Source organism: Zonotrichia leucophrys, chromosome 3 (genome assembly GCF_028769735.1).
Source record: "Zonotrichia leucophrys gambelii isolate GWCS_2022_RI chromosome 3, RI_Zleu_2.0, whole genome shotgun sequence".
NCBI lineage: Eukaryota > Metazoa > Chordata > Aves > Passeriformes > Passerellidae > Zonotrichia > Zonotrichia leucophrys.
In genome coordinates this window covers 10,646,103-10,668,527 of record NC_088172.1, presented here as the reverse complement: position 1 = coordinate 10,668,527, position 22,425 = coordinate 10,646,103, and the positions used below count along the sequence as shown (strand labels likewise).

General features: G+C 36.8%; 1 protein-coding gene across 5 annotated transcripts in view; it reads right to left on the bottom strand.

Annotated features, from left to right (window-relative positions):
• COL19A1 (collagen type XIX alpha 1 chain) overlaps window positions 1–22,425 on the bottom strand; it is a 172,947-nt gene that overhangs the window by 13,312 nt on the left and 137,210 nt on the right. For 4 of the 5 annotated variants that reach the window (XM_064707334.1, XM_064707336.1, XM_064707338.1 and 1 more), the window contains 20 exons: window positions 21,886–21,939; window positions 20,561–20,650; window positions 19,860–19,904; window positions 19,660–19,737; window positions 18,720–18,755; window positions 18,565–18,618; window positions 18,424–18,477; window positions 16,130–16,171; window positions 15,013–15,066; window positions 14,134–14,187; window positions 11,032–11,085; window positions 10,066–10,119; window positions 7,888–7,932; window positions 7,230–7,280; window positions 7,102–7,146; window positions 6,238–6,264; window positions 5,684–5,737; window positions 3,046–3,090; window positions 921–965; window positions 749–811 (listed from right to left, as the gene is read on the bottom strand). In XM_064707334.1, coding sequence (XP_064563404.1) covers window positions 749–811; window positions 921–965; window positions 3,046–3,090; window positions 5,684–5,737; window positions 6,238–6,264; window positions 7,102–7,146; window positions 7,230–7,280; window positions 7,888–7,932; window positions 10,066–10,119; window positions 11,032–11,085; window positions 14,134–14,187; window positions 15,013–15,066; window positions 16,130–16,171; window positions 18,424–18,477; window positions 18,565–18,618; window positions 18,720–18,755; window positions 19,660–19,737; window positions 19,860–19,904; window positions 20,561–20,650; window positions 21,886–21,939 — 1,044 coding nt within the window. The remainder of the gene's footprint in view (window positions 1–748; window positions 812–920; window positions 966–3,045; window positions 3,091–5,683; window positions 5,738–6,237; window positions 6,265–7,101; window positions 7,147–7,229; window positions 7,281–7,887; window positions 7,933–10,065; window positions 10,120–11,031; window positions 11,086–14,133; window positions 14,188–15,012; window positions 15,067–16,129; window positions 16,172–18,423; window positions 18,478–18,564; window positions 18,619–18,719; window positions 18,756–19,659; window positions 19,738–19,859; window positions 19,905–20,560; window positions 20,651–21,885; window positions 21,940–22,425) is intronic. The other variant, XM_064707337.1, reaches the window with a different exon arrangement.

Genomic DNA, 22,425 nt, shown 5'->3' with positions numbered 1-22,425 from the left:
TCCTCATATACTGCAAAGTGGAGTTTGGTACAGATTAGGCACCTTGGGCTAATTTGCTGCTGTAACTACAGAAACTGTGTGTTCTTTCCAGGCAGAAGTGTAAAGTGGAGATGTGCTGACAAGCTGCAAAGCTCTGCTGCTCATGCTCCTCCCCAAAACACCAAGGTTCAGGGGAGATAATGAGTCCTGCACTACCCTGGCTGAACCCCTTCTGGAATATAAACTAGGTTTGTTCAACCAGCTCAGACAGGGCTGGCTACACTGCTGTCACACTTTTATTACATAAAGGGAGCAGATTAGACATCTCCTAAGTGAACAGTAAATGCCTCAGCTGCTGTGCTGCATCACCTGTATACAGAAGAGTCTCAAAGTTTATTCAGTCATGAAGCCCACGCTTCTCTATCTAAACTGAAACTGAGAACCTGTTCTGTCACCCCATCCTTTACTGTGCTCAGTGCCTGGGTTCACATTCTCCCCCTGGAAAAAGTACAAGAGGAAACTTTATGTCAGCAAGATCCAAATGACCTTCATAAGGGAACATCTCAGTAACATTAACTATTTAAACACCACAATACCAGGAATAATTCTTTTTTGGATGGTTAATATTGAGCAGTCCAGCTCTGTATGTTCTTCACATGTTACCTACTCTAACACAAAGCAAGATGTAATGTCCTTTCTTTTGTAACTTCTGATAAACTAAATCACATCTTTCTGTAGCAAGTTATAAATTCAGTATAAAATTGCTTACTGGTTTTCCTTGTGGCCCTTCTGGACCAGGGAAGCCTATATCTCCTATAGGTCCTCTTTCACCCTAAGGAAGAAGAAAACACACATGAAAACACTGCATGAAAAATCTTGCACTAGGTGTCTTAAATATTTGTTTGCTATTGTAAGAATCCAGAACTCAAATCTGTACTTACAGGTTCTCCTGGCAAGCCTGGGGACCCAGGAGATCCCGGCTTTCCCTGCCAAAAGAGAATATTACACATTCATATTATTAGGAAGCCAAATGAAATGTACCTCTATATCAAAAATAAGAGAGTATATATACATGGGAGAAATCTTCATGGTATTGCTCATTAATGCTTTAAGAAAGGAAAAAGAAATGTTTCACCAGATTTTTGTCATATTTAATGAACAGGCTCTTGTTTTAAATGTTACTTAGTCGCTTGGTTTTGATTATCCTTCTTGAATACTTTTATGAAATTTTTTTACAACACCATGATTTTCATCTTGAGAAGTCATAGTCAGATCAAGGTTTTTTAGTGTGTCTGTAAAATCAAGGTTTTTTCCTTCAGGTAATTTCTAGTCCCGATTTTTTTCTTTTTTGTATATGACTTTATTACTCACTTAACACCTTTTGCAAAATTTCTTCTTTTTTTGGCCATTTCTATTGTCATTTCATGTTCACCCTGCCAGAATTCACAATCCTCTCTTATGACATCATTTAAATATTGATTTTAAGTGTCCCTTTAGGATGCCCTTCTTTTAACAACTTGGACCTACATTTTATGAAAGTGTCCTTAGAGCAGATCCTCAGGTGACTTTGTACAAGTGAGAGACCAAACCCATCAGCACCAGGGACAACTCTGGGAACAGCACAAACTGAGGGTTTGTGCTGAAATGGGCACTGGGGGCAATGCTTGCAGGATCTCAGTCCAAGCTGCCCTGACAATCTCAGCAATCTCAGCAAAACACCAAAGTGAAAATAAGAGGTTTCCATTCTCAGGTGGGGAAAAGGGTTCACTATTCAATCTAGGGAATGATGACAGGTACAGAAGACAAATTCTTTTCCAGCAAGATATGTGGATATGTCTCAAAATCCTCCTAGACTACTGAAAAAATTTGTCTCTCATATCTACTAGTTTGTTGATTAAAACTCCTTAACATAATTGTGAAAAAATCCAATTTATTTCAGGGGAAAATATTTTATTCCACTGGATTCTATTAGAACTAAATATAGTCAACAGAATGCATCTTCATCCCTGAAGAAGGGACTCATTAAATATTTCTTATCCAACTTGAATAGAGAACATCCAATAACTTGGGAAATTCATAACAGTGGGAAATTAATAGGAAATGCACAACTGTGCAGTGTCATTATTAACAGTGCAAAATCTCTTTCAGAACAACAAGCTTTGAAATTCTTACATCTGCTATAAAGCTCAGAGAAATACTTTTGCCCTTAAATGTGCAATTCTTTTAGGAAAACTCAATGAAATTAGGCTATTTAAGATGATGTTCTCTTGGAACTCACAGTAAATAGACTAAATCAGTGGCTAATGGAAATGGGAGTGTGTAGACACATACTTCTCTTTATTTCATGAAACACATATTTATAATTTAAACAGCTCCTGAATGTATTGGTAGCTGCCAAAATTTAATAATAAATCTATTTGCATATAAATAACTCTGTATTGCCTCCTGAAAAATGGATAAACTATTTTATTAAACAGTAAATGAAATCTAATATCTTCATTTCCTTTAGGAACACAAATGAATAATAATAATTTCAATTTATTATTAGTTACTTTTACTTTCACCTACAACAAAGTTCCTCTATGACTTTCAGAAACTCCTCTGAATATCATATGTAAATAGCTGACAAAGAATTCTCCTAGAGCAAATGTTTGATTGACTTGATATGCAGATCCCTGTGGGCTGCAATAAATAATGTTCATGATTTTCCTTTGTGATAGAAAGATGCTCAGAAATTTGTGCATGCCCAGGAACACAAAAAATGTCTTTATCTATATTAAACAGAGGCAATGGGAAGAATCTCACATTTCTTAACTAAGCATATGCAGCTTTGAATTCCATCTTTATCGTGCATTCGCCTCACTCACTCAGTCATTTTAATAATAATATGATCCCTTGCTGCTATTAAAACTCTAATTTCTTTGGGGAAAACCCATAATCATACCTACACATAAAGCACAAACCAAGCACTGGTGTCCCACAGTGACTGAGACTACAGCTCAGCTACTTGCTTGACCTGTTTTTTCAGCTTCTAAAACCAGAGTTTTCTTTAAAGAATATACATACCGGTGTCCCTGACAGTCCTGGTGCTCCTGCTGGTCCACGGTCACCCTAAAGAAAAGATAAATCTATGTTTAAACTATAACAATCAAACCAGAAGTTTCTTGGTGGATTCCCATTAAAACCCAAGGAAGTGAAATGAAAATGAGGACAAGAGCCAGGTTAAATGCTAATATTTATCTGTGCCACTGGCTCATTATACAGACTTGAGCAAGTAACCAAAACCCTCTGTTTAGGTTCTCTCATATAATGTTTCCCTTTGTTTCTGCATGAGACCTCCCTTGAAAAGGGATGGAAAGTCCCTGACTTATCTGGAGTTCTCCAAATAATTATAATTTGTGGTCATGGCAATGACCAAAATTTACACAGGGTAATTCACTTTCCTGTCAACATACCCATATTTAAGATGTACCTTCCAAAGAAGTTTTTGCTTTCCTGCTGCCCAGTTATCCCTTCACTACAAGCCAATGTCCTCTGCTTGTGCCAGGGCCCTTTCAGGGCAAGGGCTCTCCTTACAGCACACAGCCACCTCCATCTGCGCTTTAAGCTAGGACAGTGCTGTGGTTTTGGCTGGAACTGATGGGCTACAGGGACAAATTCATCTTTCTTGACAGGACTGTAATCCAAAGCAGACAGACAGAGCTCAGCAAGTGGTAAAACTCTACCCAGAGGTAGTATTTACCCACTGCTGATGTGTTGGTCTGCAACACTGTGCCCTGTTACTGTAATGTTGGTTACAAATGTGAAAAACTCAGGCTCCTCTTTTCTGAATTTATGTCAGAAAACCCCTGGTACTGTTGAAACCATACTAACCAGACAGTATTTTTCTGAGATGAGTTTATGTTACCTGGAGCAGATGTACTAAAGCTCTGTAAACATAGCTACAGCCACGTTGTGTTCTGCATAAGAGCCCCAGGAAGTTTTGGGATTTCTGGTTTTTATTCTTATAAGCAATGATGGTTTGTCTCATCCTCATCATTCTGTTGAGGTGCACAGTGATATTGCTGTTGATTAGAAACACTCAGCTCCCTCACACACAGTGTGGCAGGTGACAAGTTACATGTGTGATGGAGTTGGGGGGAAGCAGCTCCGAGGACCCAGCTCAGCCTGTCCTGCCCTGGGGCAGTGAGGAGCACAGCATCCACCTCTGGGACAGCAGCTGGGGAGCACGGAGTGCCTGCAGCAGGCAGGACCCGCTCCCTGGAGCCCTGCACTCTGCCCCAGTGCTCACTCCACACCCAGGACTTGTGGTATTTTCCCTATAGGCTGGCTATGATAGTGAAACTAGAAATGCCTAATGCTTCCCTTGCAAGATCTTTTTTTCCTTTTCAGGGTTATTCTGGTCCTTTCAGCAGGCTGGCTTGCAGCACAGATGCACCAGCCACTGTCAGCAAGCCTGAGGGAGGGGACATTTTATCCAGAGAACATGAGCAGTTCATGAAATCATCATGAGATTACAGCTAATGTTGTCTGTAGAAGATGGCATTCTGCTACACAGAGGAGCATCATGGCTCTAAATTAAAAGCCAGCATGCACTATACTGTCAGGTTCTGAGATTCTGCTCAGTTATTTGCACAACAAACATGAAATTCTGACCAAATTTAGTTAAGGAAATGATATTTCTACTTTGGGAGAGGGCCAAACACTCACTCAGCTGGTTTATATGATCTGATCCATTGCTCATTCCCTTTATTTAGTTCCTGTCCCCACTTTGTCTCAGCTAGGCCTGCAATGTCTCCCTGTGTTTGTTCATTTTGAAACCAGACTAGTCTTTAATTGCTTGTAAATTGTAGAATTCCAGAGCAAGAACCATCTCATGTAATTTAAGCATCTAGTACAGATCTTAGATCTTGTCATTATTTAAATCTTTCACAAGATCTTAGATCTTGTCACTGACTAAGCAAGTAGGAGGAATGAACAGTGATATTGAGAGGGAAACTTTAAATTTACATTTCTTTGTGATAAAAAATAAGTTTCAGTAAAGTACTTTTGCATGAAGTCATTTAATAGCATAATTCAAAAAAGCTAAAAAACATTTCATTTGCAAAAAAATTTACTCTTTTTTCTTCTTAAATTAGAAGATATGGGGAAAATCAAACTGGTTTTGCTGACAGAAAACATATTTACAGATTTTTTTTATTTCTCTGCTAAATGTTTTATACTTTGCTATATTTAGAAATGAATACTTTTTTATCTTGACTATTTTAGTCTTTTATAAAAGCTTTTCTTTACATTTATAATCAGTCTCCACAATTAGAAAGTAAAAGGCTGAGAACAAGACAGACGGACTGTAAACAAAAGATGATGTTCAAGGGGGAACAAGAGCCATACACAGGAAAATATTAACAATATTACTCTCAATTACAGTAGTATTCTACCAAGCATTTTACAAGGCCTACTACACACAACTTTCCATTTGCAGAAAATGAAATTTTATGTTCGGTGAGTATATTATTTATACCTATGCAAAGCATGTTTTTTGCTTGTTTAAAGAAAAAACCAGAAAATACAAATAAGTATGCAAAGATTTTTCTCACAGAAACATTAACTTACACATGAAAAATAAACCAAACAAGGCTTCAGAAAACATTTAGCTGCAGATAGTGGCTGCTGAGAAATCATGCCTTCTTTTTAGGAGTCCTACCTTTTCCCCTGGGAGTCCTTCCAGTCCTGGTAATCCCATTGGTCCTGGGTCTCCCTGTTTTTTAATTTTTTTTAAATTAAAAGATTGCATACATTAGAATTTCTTTACTCAACATGGGAAATGTTGAAGAGCAAGCAACAGCAGATTATTTAACTTGAGACTACCGTAACAGCTAACCATTTATTAGGTAAACAGATTTTGTTATGCCTTATTTTACTGATTTACAAATTAAGCTTTTCCCAGAGTCTCTGTGTGAGTATTTGGCTCAATGGTTTAATTTTGATGAAAGATGTAATACAGAATTACAGAACTAGGTGCTGGTACAGAAAGATGCATTCAGCTTCCAGGCATTATGGTGAAACAAAAAAAGAAGTTTTGTGAATTTTTTTGAAAACAAATTATTAAACTGTTTTAGAAAACTGTCTCACAACTCCATGTTTGGCTGTCACTGCTGAGAGGTTTTGGACTGGGTTTCTTATTGTCCTTCAGAAGTACCATGTGTCAAACTATTTGGGGAATTCTCTATCAAAACCAAAAAATACATACATACATACCGCTGTTCCAGGATCCCCTTTTGGACCCTGCAAAAAACCCAAAAAACCAAGCTACATTTAAAGAAGAGCAGTTACATGATAACATTTTTTTTAAATGACTGCATTAGAGTATAGTTTGCTAATGCAGTGCCTTTAGAATCATTATTCATTCCAGTCCCAGCTGATTAATTTAGTACAAAATCTTAGTAATATTTTGGGTTTGTTTTGCTGTTCCAGCATACAGACAAAGACAGCTCTATTGCTTGGTGCCAGCCCATAACTGTGGTTACCAAAGAGACAATCATCTCTAAACAAAAACTTGCCTATGGTGCTAAAAAGGAGGAGAATGTAAATAAGTGCACAGCATCTTTAGATCCATGGAACCAAAGCAACACTGTCCAGCTGCAAGCTACTGCATCTGCAGTGTGAAAGACACCAGCCCTGTATTACTTCCACAATCTAATTCTTAGTTTTACACATTTTCCTGCACTGTAGCAACATGTAGTGAATCAGTGACAAAACTCAGATCAGAATTCCTGAGCTTCTCATTTCTGGCACCAAATTTCACTACAGAACTATGCCTCCAAGAACTATAAGTACAAAATTACACATTTTTAGTATGAGAAAACTTTCACTAAAAGCTCCAATACCAAATTATGTACCATTTTTGCAGCCTTTACTTTCTAGGATGAAATGATTTATTCAAAATAAACCACTCTCCAAAATGGGCTAAAATGCTTGGCAAACAGAAAATCACAGTATGTATGCTACATACCAATCCTTATTATTGAAATCTTTCACAAATAAAATGCAATTCCATGCAACTAACTCTCCTCTGTTTCTATGTCCTTAGCTGCTAGAAATGAGATTTCTGGTAGCACTTACTGGAGGTCCTGGTGGACCCGGATAACTCGCGACACTCACTCCTCCCTGTAACAGCAAATTTAAAAGTTGAGTTGGGCTAAAATTGGGTGGGGATTGAAAAAAAAGCAATTAACATTAAAGAGAAATACCTGCAGTTTATATAAGCTGCTCATTCCATTTCTTTCATTGTAAGGCATACCCTTTAAAGCATAAAAACCAAGTAAGTGTCACTTATGAATTATAAAGGCAGAACTATTGCCCTGTTCAAGTCCTGTAGTTCAGCAAAGCTGTGGTCTCCTTTTTGTTCTCAATCTGCCAAAGATTCCACATTCCAGAAGAACATAAGATACACACCAACACAGCTTGGGGCTTTTTTTAAAATTATAAACCAAGAAACCTGTAAATCGGTGTGCATCATATTTTGATATTTATTATTATAATTCTCCAGAATAAATTTTGTGTTAGGTACTATTCCACTCAATTTAGAGTCCAGTGAGCTCCACAGACTTTCCCTATGTTGCCTGGTCTCTCTGATATCAGGGATCCAAGCTGTCAATTTTACTCTAATAATATTGGATTGGTTGAGTAATTTCAACAGGTTTCTTAGAGGGCTTTAGTGATCTGAACTTACTCAGTGATGAACTGTGAGGAAGAAAAATGGAGTCGGAAACCTTTCGAAAAAAGACACTGTTACCTTCCTGCAATATTAATTTTTATTAGACCAACACTCAGTTCTTTATATTGCATTACATTTTACCCACATATTGTTCCTAATATAAATTCAAGATATAAAACAAAATGTCTCACCGGAGGCCCAGGTGGTCCAGGTTTCCCAGGAGAACCTTCACTACCCTAGTACAGCAAGAGATTGATGTAACTCATTTACTGTAACTGGCCACATCTATTCCACACTCAAGCCATGATGACCACAATGACAATAAACAAGAGATACAGTCAATAAGAGCAGGTAATATCAAGAATAAATTCTCCTGCAGTGTTCCTGTTTTAGCTTTAGGGAAGGCATGAATCATTACTTTTTACTAGTTTTTATTTTGTTAGTTACTTGCTGCTCTATGTGTAGTAACTTCCTTATGGCAAAATAACATTGGTAACCTGGGTTGGGAATCATTTCATGTGTACCAGGAAGGAGAAGAAGGAAAAAAAAAGAGTTGTTAATATGAATCTCTAAACAACTGGCAGATAAAAGTTAACAGGAATTTTATGCTTTGTTTATTATTTTGCAAAAGCCAGTCCTTGGCTGATCATTCATATGTAAATAAAGAAGAGCTACAGTTTCAGAAATTCAGTTTAAGTAGAAACATATTGAATATAAATTAAGATTTTTTTTTAATAATCTTCCTTACTAAGAGATATAATGAATATTTTTTTGGTTTTTACTGTAAAATATTCATCCATTGTTACCTGTATCTCTAGCCTGTTCTGCTATTGTGTACTGAATTGCTTATATTATACAGGGCATAGCTGCTGAGATTTTTACCCAGCAGAATCATGGGGTCTGTGGATAGTAGAGTTGCAAAGTTTTCAACATAAAATTTCCCAAACAAACTTTTCAAAATATCATCACCACAATTCAGATAAATATACTGTACAACTTGGAACAAGTCTGTCAGAATTTTTCACTGGCTTTGTTGGATCTTATTTAATGTATGTCAGTGATACACTTAAGTCACAAATTTAAAATTACTGAAGTTGCAAAAATCAAGCTAAGTGCTCAATGCCAATAATTAGCTCAGCAGAAAAATATAATTCTTACTGAATATTTATACTAGGATAATTTACAAATGGCCCTGTTAATTGTTAGAAATTGTCAGCGTCCTAAGAGTGGTTTGAAGAACTTCATGGGGAATTAAAATCCTATTATTTCAGAAAGCACATTATGTGATCAATTCTCCAGTGTGTCCCAGATGAAGGACAGAGGAGAAATTTACTGGGGCTTTATTTCAGTTTACTTCATTACTTTTCAGCCATGTGACATTTTCCACTTTTAGAATGATGACACACGAGCTGTAGAGCAGGGGCTTCTCATTCCCACCTGTGTGTGAGTTGTGAACAAGGAGCTATCAAAGAATTGTGTTTAGCATTCAGTTAGATAAAAAGGAAAGAAGTGGGGTAAATTTCTGTTACTGTGATCTGCAAGGAGACAACTCTCAGTCAAATTTTATACTGAAATAATTTCAGAGCTTTACAAAACCGTTTTCTTTCTTAGTCATACCAAAGTTTTGTAGGGAATTAGAATCCCACATGTGGATGTGGCAGTGCTATGCCTGGAAAAGCCCAGAGTACTACTGAAAGAAAAGCTGTATTCCAACACAAAAAGTAGAACTTGACCCAGAAAAGATTTTGCAGTGAAGTTTGGCTCTGCAGTATTGCTCTGATTTGAAGTAATCATGAAATTGTATTTGACCTCATAATATCAAGTTTCTGATAAAAGAACATAAAAAATTTTGAAAAAAGCAGTTCTTTATATATATGTGTGTATGTATATATATATATACACACACATATATACACACATATATATACATATTATATGTATATATAAAAGAGTGTAATATAAGTATAAAGTCAGCTCACATAATTTTTCAGAATAAGTAACACCCAATAACTTTCAGTTCTTGTACAACTGCTTTTGAATATAATATTCATAAAAGAATAAGAAGTACAGCAAGAAGTCACTAGTCATATTCTATGTCAGAAATATATTTTCACTTTCCTAAACCTTATATGTTGTGTTATGCCTAAAGAAAATTCTCTGCAAATAAAATACACAAGGACCATACTTTAAAGTATAAGCCCATATGCACAGCACTGCTTAAGGAAAGTTGTAGTGAAACACGAATAAAAATTTGAAATTTGAAACATTTTTGTTACATTCTTATACTTGTTTAAAAGACTCCCAAAACACAGTGTAATGGGATTGCAAAACCTTCACAGACCCGTACCAAGGTTAAAAAGAACGAATACCTTTTCTCCTTTTGCTCCAGCTGGACCAGGATGTCCAGGTCTTCCTGGGACTCCCTGCACAACAGAGAATTGTTTGTATAAGTTAGGAAACAATGACACACAATATTTTTGCAGTGTCACTAATTTTTTGAAACATGCTTTTTGGAGGTAGTTTAAACCTAATTATTCTTCTCCTTCAAGTTTAAATATTTCTTTTCTCTTTGATGCAACAGCTGTGTCCTGATAAGTCCTTTGAAGGGTAAAACACGTCTTCACTGTTTTATTTTTACCTTGGCAAATTAAATGTGGTGGCACATCTTGATCCAGCTGAGAATCACATTTTACTGCTAAATGCCAATTTATGTATTCCACATTAAACTTCTTAAACGTGCTACAATTTTTGAAAGAAGTATTAGTATTGTCATGAAACCTAGGAATGAATAACGACCATACTAACTAATGTCATTCCCATATGTAGAAAAGAATATTTGGAAACATTTCAAAGAGGACCTCTCCCAGTAATTCCAACAATTTTAATGATATATTTCAGTGTCTTTAAATATTGTCAGTTTTTTCTCATTCTTTGGTTTTGAATTGTGAAATCAAGTAATTACTTTGCTTTGGCAATAAGTTTTTTTTCAGAATGACTAGCTGGAATTATTTTTAGGTTTTATTACTAACATGACCCTAACTTGGGTAAAAATACACATTTAACTGCAAGTTTGCACATCATAAATCATGTAACTACACAGTTACATTCTCTAGTAATGTCAAAACTTCAAATCTATTTAAGTTCCATAAACTTTGAGTCCAGACAATTATGGTATTTTCAGTAACATCAACAGCAGTGTAGTTTACTTCACTAGCTTCAGAATGGGTAAGATTTTATTATTAATCTCCTAAAAGAGAAAAGAAAGGACTAGATTTAGGCAGTTATAGCAAGCCCTACAGAAATAAATGAGATCACAGGTGATACCACACACTTACGGATGGGCCACTGGGTCCTGACACACCCGGCAGTCCAGGAGCACCTTGGAGACCCTGGAGATTAAAAGAGCACATGTCTAGTTCCTCTCCACTTATATTCAGCATGTCCAGCAGTACCATACCTGCATTACAGTGCATTTTCTTCTAAAATGTAGGCATTATTTTTAGTAATGTCTAAAAAATAACCACCCCACCAGGTGGGGAAGAGAACCAGGTTATCATTGAATCAGGTTAGAGGCAACTTCTTTCTTGAGTGATAAACACCACTTGTCCTTCAAACTTTCACATTTTCAGCCTATATTTTGTAAATAGCTTTGTCCTTAGTTGTGCAGATAAGAACAGATGTCAAGCTTTTCCTTAGAGATTAATATTCTATTTTCTTTTATTAAAAGGCTTTTTTTTTTCTGGTGAGAAGACATTTAAGCAGGCTTGTCACTATTACCTGATGCAATCTAAATGAAATGGTACTTTCTGCCTCATTTTTGGTTTGGCTTTTTGGTAATTGAACATGACATTTTACATAGTATTTAATGATCTCCTTTCCTGCTTGTATTCTATTTGATTGTCTGAAAATCAATGGACTCTAGTATCCACTTACTAAACGTACCAGCTGTGCAACTCACTGCAGTGGGTGCAGGTGGGATTTGAGACAAGTCTGTGTCACTGAGTGTCTTTCCTCTGCCACACCAGGCTCAGGTGCAATTTTAGACACGTGAAAGTGATGTACTAATGAGAGCTAACACTCTTGGTTCTCCCTGTAATCCACAAAGAGAAATGGATTCTTCCAAGCAGTGATTGATTTCATCTGTCCATCCTCTGACAAGACAAATCCCCTCAGAAAAAGCGCATTTCTCATTTGAAATGCAATGTTTAAGAAGGAATGGCTAAGGAGGCAGCCTAGAAAGCCACAGTGGTCAGGAACCCTGAAATTGGTGCTCTGAGGGGGAGACTGAGGGAAGAAATTGGGAGAGAAATAAGTCAGCAAAAATGTAGAGATGGAGAGATATTGATTTTTCTTTCTTGCTTCTACACACAGAGAACATTGATCCACTTCTGCAGCTTTTCAGAGTGGCAAGGTAACTGCTAATGTGCTCTCTGCTCCTTTTGAACTCCTTTACTCTGATGGTACATTTACATGAAAAATTAATATGAAACCAAAGGAACATCTTCTGTAATTCTTACTACTGATATTAAAAAAACCTCCCCTGATAAAAAGAAGCGCTTTGAAAATGAAGATAACAAGTTCACCAAAGATTAAAGGGTGATTGGAAAGCATATGGAAGTTAATGAGCATATTTCAAAGGGCTTCAGGTAGGCCTCTCTCTCTTTCTTCCCATTTCTTCCCATTCCAAAATATGATCAAAATAAAAATATTGAAATTTGTAAAAAGAAGTTACTTTTAAAATGTTTTCATACATGTTTCTGAAAAGAAGTTTCACTTTCACCCTCAGGTCATATCCAAAAGTTGCTGCAAAACATGGAAAATATCAGAGCTCACCAGCTCTTAAAAGGTGAAGAAACATATGAATAATGAACTTGTTAACACAGCATTAATGAAAAATATACAATGAATTTGCTCTACACTCCTTTAAAAAAATCTGCTGGACATAAAGTTGCGGTTACCTTATAACTTCTTAATTTCCTGCAATATCTTATTTATGTCTCATCTGTTTAATAGTATTTGAATTGTCAAAATTGTTTTGCTAATGCCTCATTCCTCCTAGGGCTAACTGCTAAAGGTATCCCATATGGCACACAAAGTATGTGTTACCCTTCCATTTATTTTTTAAGTAAAATTATGAATGAAATTTGCTTTTGGCTGCCCTATCCTTTTAGGGAATATGTTCTGAATTCCACCTCAGGGGGCACGTGAGGTGTGAGGTCTATATATCATCATCTAAAACCAAATATATATGTAATATATATGTAAAATATATATGTAATGAGCTCTATATATTACATAAAACTATATAAAACTAAAGAAAAAAATAAGCATGATATTTTAGGCTGACAACATGCAAAATTCTTGGGCATAACAGTAGCAGGAGCTGCATCTTTTTCTTCCACATACAACTGTGTACTTTTGTAAGACAAGAATACTGATAAACACATTTTTTTGGGAAAATATTCTCTTATTCTACTACTCTTTAAAAATTCTTAAGACATCATGGCCTTAGTGCTGAAGAAATGTGAAATGCTTATAAAGAATTACAAACCCCTCAATCAATACACTCTAAATTCCTTTTGTATTTTCCAGGTGCTGTGTCTTGTAACCAGCACTCCTAAATTAAAATAAACATGTTTAATCCCAGTTAAGTAGTTTGGAGTTTCAAAGTGCTCACCACATATTTTTTAATGGGCTACTTATTTTAACTCCTCAGTAGGCTAAGGCCACTAAGAAATTCATTTATTTATCCAGATTAATTTCCCTAATATCTTCTGCTGTGGTGACTTTTCTTTCTTTTTTTTTTTTTTCTTTTGCACTGATAGTGTTCTTGAAATGTTAACTGCAAATATTTCAATTGAAAATGAAAGCTATAGCAGCTATTTTGGATTTGGCACCACAAGTCATTTGGCTTTTTTCCTTCTCCATAAAGACATAAAAATAACTCTAAGAATGTAATATAAGATGAAAAATATTGTAAATACTTTAAATTCAGCCTATTAAAATATTTTTCAGTTTCCACTTAATAATAGTTGCTGCTATTACTGTTCACATCAGATTATTTGCTTAATGGGAAGTTTTCAAAAGTGAATTCTAAAGGGGAACTACCAAAATGAAAGCAAGTATGTTATAGACATTAAGTATTTTCTGAAAATATTTGGCATTAGCCTATTTATTGCTGTATCTTATATCCTTAAAGATTAGCATGCAAATGTATGTGAGGCTTTAAAATATACAAATGAATAAAAATCAAATCAATGTTATTTAACTGAATAATAATATTCAATCTTATTGAAAAATCAGGATCAAGGGCTATTTATAGCACTACATTACTAACTCAGCTGTTGTAAAGAACTAAATAACATTCTGTGCATTTCATTTTCAGTCTAGGTCTTTATTCAGGTTCAGATAAGAGTGTAGAAATGAAGTAATTTTACCTCATCGCCCTTTTCCCCCACAAGCCCAGGAAATCCACGTTCACCTTTGCTTCCCTATGAAAACATAACATTCCAACAAATATTTTCTATTAGAGAACTATGAATTTCATGCTCTGTAGGGCATTTTATATACACTCAATAAATGCTAGCGTGATGCCCTTAAAGCCATAGTGCCTAAAACATAAAGCAAAGGATAAAAACCATCCGAAAACTTCCAAATAAACCTCCCCACAAGGTGAAAGGAAATGAGTGGTTTGTTCCTAGGAGTAAAATACTCAAAAGACCTTAAGATGGAGACATTAACACCAAAGAGCTTGAGTGCTTGCTGAAATGGAGAAAGTTCACTTCCATGGAATTAGTCTCGATGATAGGAACTATCTGTATCTCAAACCATGTGGCTTTTTATCTGATTCCAGAGAAGCAGGATTTTGATTGATGCCAGTGACCCTTCAAGGCCAGGGAAATGGCTGTGCTGCTCCCAGGGGAACAGGGGCAAGGGCACAGGGCAGCCCAGCTGTGCTGCACACGAGGGAGACAGGGGAAGTTTGCGTCTTCACTGCAGGATTCTCACCCAAAATGAGTCCAGAGATAGCAAAGCACTGCTGGGCACTCAGATCTGAGCCAGCTTTAATGGAGGCATGACACAGAAAAGCTGTCTGGGCCTGGGACTCAGCTCAGGCTATTTTACTCACTCAACCTAGACAAAGGCAAACTGACACATGAAGAGGCCTGAAACATAAAAATCATTTGAAATTTTAGGCTGCCCAATGCTGCAGGGATACAGATGAGACAAAAAAGTCGAGTCTCACCAAGGTAAGAATCTGTCTTTTTGCTTTTAGCAAGAACCAAAGCAATGAAAAGTACACTTTCAAAACTTACTTTTGGTCCTTCTCTGCCAGGAATGCCTGGAGGACCTCTTGTGCCAGGATCACCCTGTGGAGCAGACAGAAGATGAAGTGACAAATAAATGTTTTTATGACATAGATCTGATCCATGCAGACTGATCCACGCACACTGCTTCCTTCCTGTCCTTCTGACCAAGCCTCTGTTTTTAACCCAAAGCTTCTCTTCACTCCTTGCTCTCTTCTAAACCATTTACTTGCTCAGGGAGAATTCCTTGTTTTCCTCCCCATCTCTCACACTCTACTCAAACCATGCAAACACATTTTTAGCTCTACTTTGGATTGCCCCAGACACACCTGTGTTTAGCTTTGAGCATCTTCCTTTCAAGGATTAGTCAGAGATGAAGGCTACTTGTTACTCTCTCCAGCTTCAAATCTGTAGTTATTTAAAAGTAAATGACCCCTGCATTGCTGAGAGAAGTGTTTGCCAGCTAAATTGCAGTCATACAGAAATGCTAGCCCAAAACCCTGAGAAATGAAGAATGAAGCTTAAAGAAGCAGCAAGAGAGAGAGCTCTGACAAGAAAAGCATGTACAGCAGAAAGGCAGCACAATTACAATCAAAAGGAAAGACTTAAAATAAATCAGATTTGGAAACAAGAAAGTCAATAAACCCTAAGTAGATGTATTAATAAAGGAAAGAAGAAATGATGTGAGCTTTTCATATTGAAATTCTCCTGAGCACAGTTTTCATTTCGAAATATTGCAGAACACTCCAAATTTCATTATTTTCAAAATAATATCTTAGAAATTCTAGACTATTTTCCCCATTTGTGTATTACTGAAATTAATACTACAAACTAAAGTGAAGAACAAGGTATATTTGTAGCAATTCATACTGTGGGCTGGATATGCTGAATAGGCCCTTGCTGGCTACAATCTCCCTTGCTGTTCTAACACTATTTTGCTAAATTTCTATGAAATTCCTTTCTGGAGTTTTTTTTAAAAGAAAACAAAAAATTTTAAAAAATATCACAATGCTATTTTAGGCTAGCCCTGTAAGTCAGAACCGAACCTACAGAAGCTCTCAAGTTCATGTTTGTTTAAAAAGCATGCTTATAGCAAAAAAAGACATTTAATCTCTGAAAAATTTACCTTCAGTATAGCACCCATGTCTCCCACAAGTGGAAGTGCAACCTGAAATTAAAAAGGCATCTGCAGTTAATGTTTTACAAAGCACTATTGATTCTGATGTGTTTTCATTGCTTCTAAACTTTGTATCATTACACATAGAGCTGATTTTATATATATATATATATGTTGGTTTAATCTACTTTTTAATGAAAAGTCAAAAGAAAAAACAGGTTTTCAGATATAGTAAATATCACAGTCTACCCAACTTACTGATTGTAATTCTTAACTGTAAATGCAATGAAATGTCTCAAACCATGACAACAGCCTGACTCCTGAATATACACTAATATTGTTTTTGTAGCACATCAGCAACAGCTCAATGTTACTGGAATGTCTTGTACTCTCACCTGATTATCTTCAATTGCTTTCCTCCTCCTTTCTCCTAGGCTTTGACTCTACTGTCATCTGTAGTACAAATTCTGGAGATGCCAAAGCTAACTTCAATAAATTAGCTCAGATACTGGAAATAATCCAGCTACAGCAACAAAAGCAACATATGTAATATTTTCCCTGCATTTAAGCATTAACAATTAGTGTGTTACTCCTTGGTGCCACTGCTAAATTGCTACCAATACTAAAGCTGAGCCACTTAAAGACCAGTCAGTGGATCTATACTGTACTGAAACAGATCCCAGATTTCCAAGACCTGCCATTAAATTTATCTTTAAAGACTCCCTGTTAAAAACTCATTGCCATGGTTGTCATCAGCTTCATTCACAGACTCTCCAATTACTAATTCTCTTTTTTCTGACAATTCCCAAATCTAAAATCATATCTATCCTAGGCATACTATAAAATTAGACACATTCAAAACAAGCTAACTTTTTTTTGTTTGTTTAGCATGTTTCAATTCTTTCAATCTTAAAGAATAAAAATAAAATATAAGCACTTTCTTCAGCATATTCCAAAGACTGCCAGTTAAAAGCAATGAGTGTCAAAGATCAGCTCAAGAGATGCACTGCTGAATATAATTAACCAGAAATATAATCAGCACACTGCCTATAGGGTGGCATAAGCACCTTTGAAAGCATGCCAAGTTGTTTTTTAGGGTGAGACAACACCACCTAGCACAAGCTGAGGACATAGTTACGTAAGGTGTGAGTCCATCCTCTGCACAGAGGTAAACTGTACATAGACAGGATCAGCTGCTCTTAAAAACCATTTGACAAGACTTGAAAGCAAAAACCTACATGGCCTGACTTTTCACTCCTCTCCTTAGGACCTTTTTCAGCTAGGCAGGCTATTACCATATCACCTGTTGGTCTTCCTACTGGACTAGAAGGGTAATTTCCCCAGCCTCTCCCCTTTTGCAATGTTCTTATTTTAGCTGCTCTGTCAATGTCTGGCACAGACCCCAAACCCTGAGTGTGGAAGGGTCCTCACCCCAGCTCAAAGGGCACACACGTACGAGACCAAGCCAAGTGCATTTGTGCCACACAGTTCCCCTGCTCTGGGTGTAAGGCACGTCCAGCCTGGCTGCAAACACACTCTCCAGAGCCACAAATCTGTTTGTTGTTCTCTGAATAAGTGTATGAATTATGCTGGGATTTTGGGAGTGTTAAAATGGTCTTAATTCTCCAGATTCACTCCTGCTTGCTACATCTTCCTGGAAAAAAAAGGTTTTTTCCAAAGAGAAGAGTATTTCAAGAGAGCAAAAGGCAATAATTATCCTGTTTGTGAGTTTTACCATTTAGACCTGTCTGTTTAATAGCAGCATCAAACATTTTACTTACATTTAGTTTACAATGTGCTGTGCATTCCAGACTTACTCTACTTATGGATTTTGGGTTTCATTATTAAGCACTTTATCCTCATCTCTCTTGAGTTAAATCTCGTTGACTTCAGACAGCCTCTGAATTTTGATTACATCTTCAAAAAGCAAGCAATCTTTCCCACTCCAAATTCAGAGTTTTATCTACTTACCCAAATGAAATGAAATCACTGACAAGAACTGAGGATGGGGGAGATCTCTCTTTCCAAGTTTGAGAATAATCTGCTAAGTGACACTCAGCTCCATGATTCTTGATAAGCATTAACTACATGGTAATTAATTCTAAGCTTAAAGAAATATCATTACAGTCTCAGTTTTATTGAGGCCAAATACATAACATGGCTGCTTTCTGTCTTTCCCAAGTAAGTATTTCTACTTTATCTTCATATCACTGGTTCTTCTAGGCATGCTATGCTATCTCGCCTCATATAAATTTAATACATTTGCACCAAAGCAAATGCAAAAGCTTTCCCTGTATACGTACAGGATCACCTGGAGGGCCTGGTAGTCCTGGCTTTCCATCTCTTCCTGGAGTGCCCTAGAAACAAATGGAAAACTTGAAGGCCTAAATCCTTGATGAGGCACACATTACTTTTTCTTGTATATATATAAAACTGCCACTTACATTAATACCAGGGGAACCTGGAGCTCCTGGTAATCCTGGAGGTCCCCTAGGGCCCTAAGTACATGAAAGGTCATTTAGGGTATGAGAATAACTTTCCTGCAAAATTCTTAAACTAAAGTAATGTTTTTGTATCAAAGAGAAAATGAATACCCTACCTGCACACCTGCTGATCCAGTTGGACCTATAGGACCCTGTAAGAAAACTCCAAATAATCAGTAGTTACACTTTCTGGGATAAGGGAGATGAACTTCACCTAAAAATGCTGAATGTGGGATGTTTGTGCAGTGTTCACTTTGAGAAAGGCTTACTTTAAGGTTTGGTTTTAAATCCACATGTAATTTTGCCAAAGTTAGAGACCTCAAGACCTTGCAAATGCCCATTTTTTAGGGCAAGCATTTCCAAAAATTAATGATCTGTGGTGAAACTTGGTATTTAGCAAGAAGATTCATTAAAAAAGCTAATGAGCAGTTGAATAGAAACAGATAATTTACATATAAATGGGTAATTTTAAAAATTCAGATTAGAAAATATTGTAACTGAAAATATTATCTTAAAGTATTATTATTTCAGATTAAGACATTCAAGGTGAATGCCCAGTCACCTTTCAAAAATATTTTCCCTTTATACCAGAGCACTGTCCATAAACTGAATTGTATCAGGTGATACACATTGGTTGACTGAAGAGAGATGGCCTCAGTGGAGAGGCAGAGATTGTTTCACTGGAGTAAAAATCCTGCAATAACATGTACCTCCTACCAGGTACACCATCAACATCAGCAATTCTTTTTACTGCAAACTCTGAAGGCACTGCAGGTGGCTTTATTTAAAGGCATTAAAAAGAAAGAAACCCGGGAAACAAGCAGAATAACTGAAACAGTTATTGCTGTACAAATGATTTACTATGAATGCCTCAGATGTTTGTGTCAACTTGCTGCATGTTTGAACTTAAGCTGCACAGGAACCCTTGAAGCAAACTGGGAGCTGGGAGTCAGGCCAGAAGGGACTTCCTGGCTTTTCAATGTGCTCTGTTTGCCCATTGCAGTTGCTCAGTGATGAACAGCAAGATGCCCAAATTCTGGGTGCTGGTTTACTTACTGGTGATCCCTGAATGCCTATTCCAGGGGGCCCCATCTCCCCAGGTGCTCCCTGTACACCAGGTAGTCCTCTTTCTCCCTGTGAAAGATACAAGGCTTTCCATCACAACAGCTCTGAAAATGCAAACTATCATATTATCTTTTACAATAAAATAAAATTTTAAAATATTTTTAGAAACAGAAATAATGTATTTGGCATACCTTTGGACCCCTTGGACCTGGGTTTCCAGGAACACCAGTGGGACCCTAAAAGAAACCCAAAACAAAACAAAACAGGAAAAAACCAAGACAAAAAAAACCCAAATTATGTTTTGAAATCCAAGAGCCTAGATAAATTTAATGGTCAAAATTAGCAAGTCCTTAGAAATAGACTTGTCACAAGATATGTGATAAGTTTACATATCTTGCTTGTTAGTGCCAGTGTCACTAGGATCATATGTGATACTTACACCATCTCTAGACCACACTAATAGACTAATAGACTTACACTATTTCTATATTTTAGTGCACTTATAATACCACTGTAAAACATATTTTGATTTTGAAATTACAATTAAAAAATACTTGCTTTGTGGATTTTAACTGGAAGTGACTAAGTTTAGACTAGTTACTAGGAAGAAATTCTTTACTATGAGGGTGGAGGCACTGGAACAGGTTGCTGAGAGAAGTTGTGGATGCCTCATCCCTGGAAGTTTTCAAGGCCAGGTTGGATGGGGCTTTGGACAACCTGCTCTAGGGAGAGATGTGCCCTGCCCATGGAAGGCGGTTGGAACTAGATGAACTTTAAAGTATTTTCTAACACAAACCAATCTGTGATTTCTTTCATTGCACAGTGAGAATTCTTTCCCAGTTTCCCCTGCAGAAAATAAAGTCAGGAGAGACTTTTCAGATTATGGACTTACTGGTGTTCCAGGCAGACTTGGTCCAGGAGGCCCCATATCACCTTTTGGACCTGGATGTCCAGGTGGTCCCATAATCCCACCAGGGTCACCCTACAATATAAATTTGAATCACTAATTGAAATGTGAGGATTTTCCCCTATGAAAAAGCTCTAAATATTATCAAGTTTATCAAAGAAAGTGCCAGTACTTTGAAATGATATAGAGAAGAAAAAATGTCCTCATATTTTCCTTCAAAAAGTTACAGAATTAGAGACATGGGTCATATAACCATCAACAATAATCAGCATTCTCTTGGTTTTCCATGCTTGCAATGCATCTGATCTACATTTCTTGTTCCCCAGGCTCCTAATATGCAGGTTGTCATTAAACTCTGCCAACTAATTCATAACAGCAGCTGAAACAACAGCTGTCTCTCCCCAGCTATCAACCACTAGTGCTAAACCTGGGGTCTTGAGTGTATTCCTCTTTACACCTCTGCTCTTATTTCAATACAAGCAGTGTCTCTTGCTCCCCATGGCTAAACTCTGCTGCTTTTGCAGTAAAATTGAGCCTTTTGTTATGCTGGCCTCTTGTCCCTTGCAGGCTCCTGCAACACCCTTTCTGATTTTGTCTGAACCACCATGTCCCATTTTGCAAAATGAGTATATTCTTGTCCTTGTTCCAGTTATTTTCTTTGCCTTTCTTTCAGCTCACTTCAGACTGGAGTTTATTGGTTTCCCTGGTACCCCACAATGTATAAATACCACACCACACCCCATAGCTCAGAGCACACCTGTATATCCTCATTTTTTCTCCTTCTTTACATTTAGTATATACACACACATAATTTTTAGTCCTTGCTGATGGAGATGAATTCTAACTAAGGGATTTCTACACAGCAAAATACAATATCCTAAGGAGATCCAGCCTTAGCTTACATCTGAGCCAGTGTAGCTGCCCTAGAGCTCTGCCAAGATGAATATGTCTGACTGTGAAGTGTGATTTTACACATTAGTCTGGGTAGGACACTACCCTGAAAAGGTTGTTCTGTAGTCAGGACCTGAAGTGACATTTCTGCACAGCCCAGATCTAAGGGCACAGTCCAATCTCTTTGAAATATTACTTGAATTATTCATCTAAAGAGCGACTGGGTTGCCAAACTGGCCTGAACCATCTCCAAGTGCAGAGATGTTTCTTCTCCAAGACACAGGAGGTTGCTGCTGGTACATTTTAAAATCACACAGCAGCCACACAGATGCACTACAGAAGAATGGAAGGTTTCTCTCGAAGTGAAAATTTAAAATGCTTTAACATATCAAGCTTAATGAAAAACACTTAAAACATACCTTGTCTCCTTTAATTCCTGGGTTTCCTGGTACCCCAGGATCTCCTGGTAAGCCCTGGAATCAATAAAAATATAACTGTACATTTTTATAGCTATTCCCTTAATGGTTATATAAAAACACAGATGAAAATCAGTTTACACTGAAATATTTACTGTGCATTAATATTGACCCCAAATGTTAAAGACTATAAGTTAATGAATGCCTCCATAATTAAATATATAAATCATTTTTCTTTAAGTTAAAATGTAATAATCAAGATTATTTTCTGGACCCTACTGGGGAGAATTGCAGAGACAAAACGGTTTATTTCTTCTATTTCAAAGTAATTCCAAGTCTTGAAAATCAACTGTTTTTTCAAGGAAAGAAGTAGCACATAAAAACTTGAATTTTAAGTAAGTGACTGATCTCCTTTGCCCATGGAGGGCTGCATGATTTCCCATACTAGTTAATTATTCAAACTGGTATCTTAAAAGCCTCAGTTAATTTCTAATACTTCACATTAGTTAATCCAACAATTCCTTTTAAATGTTTTAGATATGT